The sequence below is a fragment of the Camelina sativa genome, chromosome 19 (assembly GCF_000633955.1).
Source record: "Camelina sativa cultivar DH55 chromosome 19, Cs, whole genome shotgun sequence".
Classification (NCBI taxonomy): domain Eukaryota; kingdom Viridiplantae; phylum Streptophyta; class Magnoliopsida; order Brassicales; family Brassicaceae; genus Camelina; species Camelina sativa.
In genome coordinates, this window is record NC_025703.1 from 20602921 (window position 1) to 20614023 (window position 11103).

Sequence of the window (11103 nt, forward strand, 5' to 3'; positions counted from 1 at the left end):
GAAGAGGAGGCCAAGTTCTATGTCGCTGAGACAGTTCTCGCTATCGAGTCCATCCACAGGCACAATTACATCCACAGGTTCTGTGAGAGTAAACCAAACACCTTTTTTTTATTTCTTCTCTTTTATTTTGGGTGAGCTTATCTTCTTCTTTTTGGTTTTGTAGGGATATCAAGCCAGACAACCTGCTGCTTGACAGATATGGGCATCTAAGACTGTCCGATTTTGGATTGTGTAAACCTTTGGACTGCAGTGCCATTGGAGAAAACGATTTTTCAAACAATGCCAATGGATCTACAGAGCAAGAGTCCGGATCAACTGCTCCAAAACGCACACAGCAGGAACAACTTGAACATTGGCAGAGAAACAGGAGAACGCTAGTAAGGCTTCGAATTCACCTTTAAGATTATAAAGAGTTTCTCCCTCTGTATGTGTCTGATTAACACATGAAACGACAGGCTTATTCCACAGTTGGCACACCGGATTACATAGCTCCAGAAGTTCTGTTGAAGAAAGGCTATGGAATGGAGTGTGACTGGTAAGGAGTTGAGAATCTCTTTGTTTGTCAGAGTCTGTATGGGCTTACATACTCCATCATATTCTGATGTGTTTAGCCAATTTGTAAAACGAAGAAAGTTAGTACATTATCTAGGTGTTGTGCACCTCTACGCATTTGCATGAGTTTCAGACTCAAACGCACGCAAGAATGTGTTTGATTGGTGATCCTGAACTAGAACCTTGTTAGGAAATGGTAACCAATTCTTGTTTATTATCTCTAGCTGCTTTTGTCTCTTAGCTAACACTGGACTCGAGCCCATGCTCACATTTTTTGAGTGAGTATACATCTTGATGGGTTTCAGCTTCTCTACTCTTATGATGCATTACTTAGTTAAAGGGACCATCCGAAGCAGTATTTGGTGACACTGTCTACATTTGTGCTTTGCATAGGACGCTAATGCAGTTTACTCAATAAAATGCTCTGTAGGTGGTCTCTGGGAGCTATAATGTACGAAATGCTAGTAGGATACCCACCTTTTTATTCAGATGATCCAATGTCAACTTGTAGAAAGGTAATTTTTGGAAAAAAAGCTGACAAGGAAAACAAAGAAAACAATCAAAAGAATGAGATTTTTACCTTCCTGTGACATTGACATCACATCAAAACTCTTGTTCCTGATTCTGGGTGTAGATAGTAAACTGGAAAAGTCATTTGAAGTTTCCAGAGGAAGCGATATTGTCAAGGGAAGCAAAGGATCTTATTAACAGTCTGTTGTGCAGTGTTAGACGTAGGCTTGGTTCCAAAGGTGCTGATGAAATAAAGGTGTCCTTGTACTGATGATTTCTTTGAAAGCTATTCTTTTTTTGGATGCATGAATAGTTTCTCATATTCAACACTAAGCAACTGTGTCTTCGAATGTAGTTTGATTATGGATATCAGAGTTCAATACTATGTAATCCAGAGCCTGTGAGATTAAAATGCATGATTTTGTTTTCTGTAATATTGCAGGCTCATCCATGGTTTGAAACTGTTGATTGGGATACAATATTCGATATGGATGCAGCTTTTGTTCCAGAGGTCAATGACGATTTAGACACTCAGAATTTTGAGAAGTTTGACGAGGTAACAAATCTTTTATCCCATCATACTTAATTCTTTTGGATTTGATGAAAGCATTACAAGATCGATTCCTATACGTAAAAGAGTTGCAGATTGATTAATTATTTGTGTTATTTGAAAATGCAGTCTGAATCGCAAACTCAGACATCATCCAAGTCTGGACCATGGAGGAAGGCAAAAAGCCATATTCCCTGTGCTCTCTAAACACAATTGCTTGCAGAGATTCAAAACTGCTTTCTTTGTAAATTCCTTTATGTATAATGGTTTCCGCTTTAACTTGTGCAGATGTTGTCGTCAAAAGACATAAACTTCGTAGGGTATACATACAAGAACTTTGAGATTGTTAATGATTACCAAGTTCCTGGAATGGGTAGACCGCTTATACTTAGATCAATGGTTCTTGTATTTGATTGCAATTTAGTTTGAATGTTACGAAATGCTTCAATGTTGTTTTGTAGCGGAGTTAAAGAAGAAGAAAAAGTCGACGCGACCAATGGTCAAGGCACTTTTCGGTACACAACAACAACAACCCCTTTTGCTGGTTCAGAGCATTTGGCTAATTCCATGTGAATCTTGAAAAGTGTATATTAATTAATTGGTTGTGTGTGTGTTTGAACTGTTCCCATGTCAGATAATGGATCATCGGAGACCCCGGATTCATCAGAAACAACGTCGAGACCACCTTGTGATCGACCTCCTCCTGCTCCTCCGGTTATTCAGGGAAGCTTTCTGAAACTTCTACCACCAGAACTCGAAGTGCGGCCAAAGCAAGAAGAATCTGAAGCTTGCTAAAACATTTTGTGAAGGTTGGAGTGGAGTTGAGTTGAGTTGTGTCACAAATGTTTTATGCGGTAGCAAAAATACAAACAGACCGACCACTCCTGTAATCTTTGGACGACAAGACGCAGTTTGATTCTTATTTTGTTGACATGATGATAAGTAAATGTATAATGTATTACGGTATTAGTTAATCTTGTTGACAATTTTGCCTGCCAATAATAAAATTCGTAATGTGCAAATGTACAAATATGTTAAAATACCATTAAATTTATGAAATATATTTACTATTTTTAAGTTTGGAAGCTAACAAAGAGCGTCGAGCTGCCCAGGAAGAGCTCATTCGCAGAAAGATGCTTTCCAGATTCTTTTGCAGAAACCTTACCGAGTTTATCTCAAAGCTTAAGTTTTCTGTAAGTCATTAATTTAGTTTTTCTATTTGCTGAAATAAAAAAAGATTTGATCACTACAAGATTTTGATTGCCGCCTTGCTATAATATGTTATGTAATGTTGTTGTTGTTGCTGTTGTACATGTATTATGTTAGGGCTTTAAACAAATTAAGAGGTCTTCTGGGCTGTGGGAATTTGGTGATAAGAATTTTGTGAGAGGTCGTCCTGAGCTTATGGTGGAGATGCATAAAAGAGTTTCCATGGCTAGGATTACGGAAAGGTGTAACCATATGAAAGCTAAGGCCCAACTCAAGGAGGGCTTCCAAAATTTAAGCATTTGATCTGATCTGATACATCCATGATCCATCAACCCATCATCATCCTTTGCTTTCCTTGCTCTCACGAGTCACGAGGGCTTTGTTGTTTCAATTTGCTTTCTTGGTGCCAAGAATTTCAGTGGCTTCGTAACCGAGATAATATGAAAATATTTGGGGGCTTTTCAGAAACTATCTATGTTTTGTAACAGCTAATGTTAATGTTATGTTTGCTCTTAAAAAAAAGTTTTTTAAAAAAGAGGTACAAATAAAGAAGTTTGCAATCTCTATTATTGCACTTTTTTTTTTTTTTTGGTTGAGTAGTTTTTGTATCTAGCTAAAAGTAACAAGTAACTTTAATTTATATAGAGTCAAAATAATCATATCTGAACTAAAAGAGCACATTATTATATCAAAAATAAAACAAAATTTCCAATCTAGCTAGCTTAAAAAAGTTACTTGAGTAACTTTAATTTATATAGAGTCAAAAGAGCACATTATTATATCAAAAATAAAACAAAATTTCATTTTTTTTTCAGCGACGGTATTGTTGTTGTGAATCTGGAGGTGGTATCATCAACCCAGTCTGATATAATTGGACACACTCTTCTTTTTGAAGTTAAGCCTAAAGATGAACAACAATATCTGCAGCTGCCGTCTTCTTCTGATGAAGCTATGTCATTTGATGGGTTACCTCTAGTTGAGGATACATTAGGAGACGATACCATTGTTCCCGATTCCAAAGAGAGCAAAGTGAGACCGTTCTAAAGAATTGAAGTGCTTTCGCGAGCACCTCATTGGTGCTAAACGTTTCATTCAGGACACCGTAAGTAATTTATTTATATCATATTTTAGCCAGAAACCAATTTTATCAATGTGATATTTGTTTTTTTTATTATTATCTTTTTTTTTCTTGTAGAGGAACACAAAAGATCAGATCCGGGCCTCCATCAAGTGTTTCAAGTTGATAGATAATTTTAAAAATGTTTGGGAGCAGTTTAGTAGTGGTGATCAGGAATTGAGTTTGAGACATGGAATGGTGCTTCCTTCATCTGATGACTCAGAGGAGATAAGATGTGATCAACTTCGCTTAAATGCTCATACTCTCCTCAAGTTCTTTAGGGAGAAGACTTTAAATTCTTTTGTGGAAGCTTTCGCTCCTTTTGTTACAGTACGCAAAGAGTCCGCTAGTACTATGGATGCTCTCACAGAATTGTGGAAAACAGTGATACTTTGATTTATAGGGTCACAGACGAAGGCTTCGACGGCAGGGACTATTGAGTGGTAAAATGGTGCAGGATGATGATATTGAGTGGTAAAATGGTGCAAGGATGGATCAGTACTGTCTTCCTTAGACTAATCAAATTACTACTAGCTCTTACTTCTGATGTCAAATGTCAAATGTTGAGGTAACGTCTATCTTTTCCTTGTTGCTTAAAATAGTATATGTGTGTAGCTTTAGCTTCTTCATATAACATTCTCTCCCCGTATTAGTTTATTTTGAATGTATGGATACCTACAAATTATTTTACTTTTTTTTTTGTATCAAGCTTCTCCACTTCTAAAGCTTGATTGGATCTATTTTAATTTTAAGGATTTTTTTGGCTTTGTAAAGTTTCTAAAGTAATTCCCAATCAAGCTCTTAATTTTGTATTAATGAACTAAAATTAAATCAGCTGACCAGTGTTGTAACATTGTAAGGTAAGAACATGATTTTTAATATATCCATAGGAAAATAAATTAAAAGATTGTAGTATTATTTTGCATCTTTGACCAGGAAAAGAAAACATTTAACATATTTTTGTGTTCTAAATTATATATATAATTGTCTAGGTAAAGAACAACTCAATTTAAAGGAAAAAAAAACTTGAGAGGATATCCACCAAAATAGTTATCATTATGAAAACTTTAGTTACATTTTGTTTTGCAATCCTCTTCATCATATCATTTGTTCATTGTAGTTCCACAGTTGCTGGAAGTCCGGGTGATTGTTATTTATATGTACCTTCATTTTGTAACTATTTTCACTACTCTTTGTTAAACGAGTTTATATTGATTATATTTTTAATTACTGTAACATAGGTTATGGATTAGGGCGACCAAGAACCACATGTTTCAGCTATCCTGTGTGTGAATCCGAGAGAGGGCCAAGAGTATGCGATCTCTTCTGTAAAAGACTAAAATATGATTATGGTGTTTGTACTTTTGAAGAGAGATGTTGTTGTGTCGATACTATAACTAACTAAATAGTATAATAATTTAAATATATGTAACTGTTGTTTTGAAAATTGAAAAAAAAAAGCTATAATATGAGACAAATAAAATACTCTTTTGTGTCATAATATAGGATATTTAGCGAAATATTTTTGTTTCATAATATAGAATGTTTCCAAATTTCTCTGCAACTTTTAAATTGATTTCATATCTCTTATATAGTAAAAGATAAGCATTTTCACACAAAATACTTTCATGTCGCACTCACAGAGCTCCAAACACTATTTTCTTTATTTGTCATTAGTTTTTAATAATATTTACATCAGTTTTTCAAAAATATAATTAACACCCAAAATTAAACTCTTATATCCTCTTTTGAACTTAATTATATCCTTTAATTACATTTTCATAAAATCTTTAAAATGAATTTTAAGAACTCTTTGTTCATATGATATGATAATATAAGATTGATATTATAATAATTTTCACGGGTTAAATTTTAATTATTATACAAAATTTTATATATATTTTAAAATATATAGGGAATATATATATATATATATATACTACAAAATCGTATTTTAGATTCCGATTACCGATAAATATTATAGATTTTGTAAATAAAAATTATAATAAAAATATTTAATAATTATTTTATATCGAACATAGTATGGATTGTTACCTAGTTTTATATTATGCAATATTGTTTATGATTGGTAAAACTTTTTAAAAGTTCATATTTTTTTTAATATGCGTGTTTTAGCTAAAAACATAGTATATTTTGAAACAAATGGAATATTTTTGATGGCATTAAGTGTATTTCCTTCTAAACAAATCTAGTTTAATTCTCTTTTCTACTTTCCATAATTTGTTCTAATAACCTTATAATTTTCTTCCACACCATTTTTGAGGCTAATTTTTTTCTTCCATTTCCATAAATAATTTGTTCCTATTTTATTTGTTTATTCCTAAAATTTAAAGTATTGTTTCCTTTTTCACGTTTTGTATCATTGGAGTAAGTTTAAATGATCCTCAAAGCCTTATTTTGAATTAAGATGAGGCCGTGGGAGATGTTCTAACAGGGAACTTTGTTCACCATGTAGTGGTTACTGTCACTAAGTGATAGAAGAAGATACAGCTACATTATTCCTATTCGAGTTGCTAGATCTTGTAATGGTTTCCGTATTTGGTCTCATAGGGGTCACGTTAACATTCGGAATCTCAATCACCGTGACTAGGCCGACCAAACTAGGACTTAGGAAAAATCTGGTTCGCTTAATAACTAAACTGAAACTGTAATATTCTTCTTCTATAGCAAAAAAAAAAATCAGTAGCTAACTATCAGGCAAAATTGATCTCATAATCTGAACTAGAAAACAGATTGAAAAATAGGAAACTGGTGGTGAGTATGATGATAATAATGAAGTAATACATCAAGCAGTGATCTCCTTTTTTAGCTTAGCAAGCTCCTGCCTTACGATACCAGCCCTCTGCAAAAGCAAAACAATATTCTTTTAAATGAGAGGTCGCACGAGATTTTCTATCATCACACACACTCAATAACATTTAGCATTTAGATGTTTCTTTATAAACCACACTTTTAATACACACACACCATAAACAAATCAGTATCTAACTAACGAAACAATAATAGAAAACAGTATATCAAAAAACTATAAACCCAAACCTAAACACAAGAAGAGGATGGCAGACACAAATTTAGATATAGTATTATTCCTAAAACTCAACAACATAAACAGAAAACCAAACACCCAAAACCGATGGCAAATGTAGATAGATATACCAACCTTGATTTTGGCCAACATGACCTTGAACCTGTCAAAATCATTGAGGGAAGCTCTTCTCTTGTGCACAATAAGTTTCCTACCCCATGAACTCTTCTCCCACTTGTTCGTCACATCTGCATACAAGTTGTACAGCTCAGATAAGATGGCCCAACAAGGCAATAAAACGTCGGGAATACTCGGGGAAAGGTCTCACCAGCCTTGTCCATAGCCTCAATCAAAACCTTCTTCTTGGGCACTCTGTTGATATCAATGACGATGTCAGTAAGAGACAACCTCTTCAAATTCATCTGGATCCTCTCCATGTCAGGGGCAGCTACAAGTGCCTACATAGAAACCAGAGACCCCTTAAAGACGTTTCAAAATGTAACATAACAGAACCATTTCAAAGAAAGATCCACAATAATAATTTTCAGCCAAAATCCAAAAAAAACTATATAAAGTTCCTATAGAGCATAACAGGTTTTTTTGAATCACAGGCTAAAATAGACTATTTTAACTAACATAAGTAAGATTCCCTAGCATCTCAACTAAGCATAGAAACGAGAGTTACAGCTGATATATATATATATATATATATATATATTAAGTATTAGATCATCTCAACTAAGCAAATGGAAATTACCCTGTTTTGGTCGACTACATCGACGATAACGACGAGCTTTCCGTAGTCATTGCCGTAATTAACAAGCGCCACTCGCCCGATCTCCACGAATCTCTTAAAACCCTTTTACACAACACACACACAGAGTCTTCGAGGTTAATAACTATACGAATGTGCCATTACAAAGATCACAAATTCCAAAGAGAAGCAACGAAAAAAACCAACAAAAAAAAAAAAAAAAAAAAANGGATTGAAGATGGAACATCTCTCACCATTTTCGCCGGCTTGAAGAAACAGATGGAAGCAATCGAGCGAGCGAGCGAGCGGCGAAGAGATTTTTTTTTTTTTATTTTTTTAATGTGCCTAATAAGAGATTATTATTATTATTATTATTATGTATTAGGGTTTTGATCACATAGAAGCCCATTAATAATTTAAAAGGCCCATTACGTCTACACGGCGTCGTTTAAAAAAAAACCGTATCAAAAACAAAACCGATCGGATTAATGTTTAAATCGAAATCGAAGAAAAAATTCGGGTTTGGTTCGGTTAAAATGGGAAAGAGTCCTCTCTCCTAGAAAATAGAAAGATGAATGATGGAAGAAGAAGGAAGAGGACAAGGCATGTCTCTGCTGAAGATCAATCGAGAGTCCGGCTGTTTAGGATCTCAATCTGCGTAATCTCATCGTGTATGTCATGTTCGTAATCTTCTTTGTAAATCAATTTCAAAATTGTTGGCTGGGTCTAACTCTAATTAATCCAAATGGAGATGATGATGTCGTTGATGCTGAGTGAAGTTTTATAGAGATGAGCCATCATGGTAGCTTCGCCGTTACATTCATTGTTCTTCGTATCTTCCTTTGTGTTTCCTTCCGTTCGTTGTTACATATATATTGTAAAGTTTATATTTTTTTTCTCCGTTGTGATGATTTCGTGGGTCTCTCGTTTATTGATTGTATAGTGTGATGAAGAATGATATATGTGCGGGAGATGGATGAATGAGGATTGCCATTTTTTTTAAAAANGAATGATATATGTGCGGGAGATGGATGAATGAGGATTGCCATTTTTTTTTTAAAGAAAAGAAAAGAAAAGAAACGATAAGTTTGGTTTGAAGAAAACAAAATTGAGAAGGAAAGGGTTGAATGATTTGCTGCGGATTTATGTGGAAATCCGGAGGAGAAGATTTGCAAGGTTTCTATCCTGTTAGACCAGAATGTCAACCAGATGTTCCAAGGACCCGTTTTAAGTCTAGGGTCTGTCTGGTCTTCTTCTCTAATTCTTCATTTCTATCTATCTCTTTTTTATAGATTTTGCTCTCTTCTTGTTTGGTTGATGATGACAATTGTAACTTCCAGGCTGGCAAGACTCTAAGTGCTAGAAGATGGCACGCTGCCTTTACTGAAGATGGCCATTTGGATATGGAAAAAGTTCTTAGACGTATACAGCGCGGAGTGAGTCTACTACTTTTTTCTCTTGCCCCTATTCCCTTCTTCTTCTTCTTCTTCTTCTTCTTCAATTTTTTTGGTTTCTTTGTTAGGGAATTCATCCCTCCATCAAAGGCGCCGTTTGGGAGTTTTTGTTAGGCTGTTATGATCCAGACAGCACTTTTGAGGAAAGGAACAGGCTGCGTAACCGCAGAAGGGAGCAGTACGGTGCATGGAAAGAAGAATGTAAGAAAATGGTTCCTGTCATTGGTAGTGGCAAGTACGTCACTATGGCAGTGGTTTCAGAAAATGGCCAGCCTATTGACGAATCTTCTGTAGAAAATCAAGGATGGATCGTGAAAAACACCGTTACAGATGAGAGAGTGCTCCAATGGATGCTCTCACTCCACCAGATCGGTACGTATGCCCTTACATTATTATATATATAAGTTTACTTTTGTCCTATCTTATAACATGTTTTTTTTTTTTTTTACATTTTATTCTAAACACCTAACATGGTTAAATTTTGTTGCAGGCCTTGATGTTGCTAGAACTGATCGGTACCTCTGCTTTTATGAGAATGATACTAATCAATCAAAACTATGGGACGTTCTTGCCATATATACATGGTTGAATCTTGACATTGGTTATGTTCAGGGTAAGTTTTTTTCTTGCTGTTCACGATGCATCTTGATAAAAAGAAAATAAACAGAACTGATCCACTTTGTCTACTCGTTTAGGGATGAATGATATATGTTCCCCAATGATAATCCTCTTTGATGATGAAGCCGACGCTTTCTGGTGCTTTGAGCGGGCAATGCGGAGACTTGTAATAATAACTAATATAGTTTATGACATAACTTCTCATGTTTTATGTCATCACCAGACGGTTGTATTCACGGTTAATTGGTTTTCTTGAATTCTAGAGAGAAAACTTCAGGGCAACAGCAACATCAATGGGTGTCCAGACTCAGCTGGGTGTGCTCTCACAGGTCATTAAAACAGTGGATCCTCGTCTCCATCAACATCTAGGTAAGAGTGTTTTGCTATTACCAACACTCCTCTTATTGGTGGGCTAAAACGGGTTAACGTGACAGAGGATCTCGATGGTGGGGAGTATCTGTTTGCTATTCGGATGCTGATGGTACTTTTCAGGAGAGAATTCTCCTTCCTTGACGCTTTGTACCTTTGGGAGGTAATAGCACTGCTTTTTCATATTCAAACTGTCTGCATTTCTTCTGTTGGTTCCTGGTTTTACTTGCTGTTATTGTTTCTGAAGCCGGAAGATCTTGCTGTGTTGTTTATGATGTGTCGTGTCTTTGTTTTGGAACCATGTTATTCTGTTTGGGTAATAATGAGAATAATGTGAGATGGATTATATATGGTTGCAGCTGATGTGGGCGATGGAGTATAATCCAACCATGTTTGCAACATACGAGGAACTAGAAAACCGAAACAACGCAGCATCCGATCCCAAGTTACTAAAACGGTATGGCAAGTTTGAAAGGAAATACATAAACAGTGGGCAGAACGAGCAACATCGCAATACGCTTGCTGTCTTTGTGGTCGCAAGCGTTCTACAGACAAAGAACAAACGTCTCTTGAAGGAAGCTAAAGGCTTAGACGATGTTGTTCAGGTCTGTCTCTTTATTTTTTTTCACTCGTTCTCTCAAAAGCCAAAAAGGAAAAAAATTAAAAAGACTATGGAACTTCAAAGTTTAAGTTGGTTTGCAGATACTAGGAGACATTGCGGGTAATCTTGACGCGAAAAAAGCATGTAAAGAAGCGTTGAAGATCCATGAAAAATTCCTGAAAAAGGTTTCCTTTAACTCGTTATAAGTTGCGGAAGATAGATATGATCTACACTTAATACTAATGCAGATGTTGTGTGTTTCTTGCAGGCTAATAGTAATAAGCAATAAAGATTTGCTCAAAACCTCTACTCGACGACTTTAT

The 11103-nt window shown here is 35.3% G+C and overlaps 3 protein-coding genes and 1 long non-coding RNA gene across 5 annotated transcripts in view; 3 read left to right on the plus strand and 1 right to left on the minus strand.

Annotated features, from left to right (window-relative positions):
• The window catches only part of LOC104766781 (serine/threonine-protein kinase tricorner-like), a 5552-nt gene extending 2927 nt beyond the window's left edge, over positions 1-2625 (plus strand). The window contains exons 5-13 of the mRNA XM_019240704.1: positions 164-377; positions 456-535; positions 983-1067; positions 1187-1318; positions 1505-1618; positions 1742-1789; positions 1901-1985; positions 2074-2127; positions 2247-2625. Of these exons, the coding sequence (XP_019096249.1) occupies positions 164-377; positions 456-535; positions 983-1067; positions 1187-1318; positions 1505-1618; positions 1742-1789; positions 1901-1985; positions 2074-2127; positions 2247-2407 (973 nt within the window). The 3' untranslated portion in view covers positions 2408-2625. The remainder of the gene's footprint in view (positions 1-163; positions 378-455; positions 536-982; positions 1068-1186; positions 1319-1504; positions 1619-1741; positions 1790-1900; positions 1986-2073; positions 2128-2246) is intronic.
• Positions 6595-8072, minus strand: LOC104766785 (60S ribosomal protein L14-1). The gene is made up of 5 exons (XM_010490733.2): positions 7993-8072; positions 7742-7843; positions 7313-7442; positions 7120-7232; positions 6595-6801 (listed from the first exon to the last, which is right to left on the minus strand). Exons 1-5 carry the CDS (start codon positions 7993-7995, stop codon positions 6745-6747), a joined length of 405 nt encoding a protein of 134 aa, XP_010489035.1. The 5' UTR covers positions 7996-8072; the 3' UTR covers positions 6595-6744.
• Positions 8270-8744, plus strand: LOC109130751. Its single transcript, XR_002036677.1, has 2 exons — positions 8270-8409; positions 8682-8744. It is a non-coding gene; the product is annotated as an uncharacterized LOC109130751 (long non-coding RNA).
• Positions 8766-11103, plus strand: part of LOC104766786 (TBC1 domain family member 15-like) — a 3549-nt gene continuing 1211 nt past the window's right edge. The window contains exons 1-10 of one of the 2 annotated variants that reach the window (XM_019240731.1): positions 8766-8976; positions 9079-9174; positions 9261-9564; positions 9683-9805; positions 9888-9976; positions 10074-10179; positions 10245-10342; positions 10539-10784; positions 10882-10965; positions 11049-11103. In XM_019240731.1, coding sequence (XP_019096276.1) covers positions 8866-8976; positions 9079-9174; positions 9261-9564; positions 9683-9805; positions 9888-9976; positions 10074-10179; positions 10245-10342; positions 10539-10784; positions 10882-10965; positions 11049-11069 — 1278 coding nt within the window. In that variant the 5' untranslated portion in view covers positions 8766-8865 and the 3' untranslated portion in view covers positions 11070-11103. The remainder of the gene's footprint in view (positions 8977-9078; positions 9175-9260; positions 9565-9682; positions 9806-9887; positions 9977-10073; positions 10180-10244; positions 10343-10538; positions 10785-10881; positions 10966-11048) is intronic. The other variant, XM_019240732.1, reaches the window with a different exon arrangement.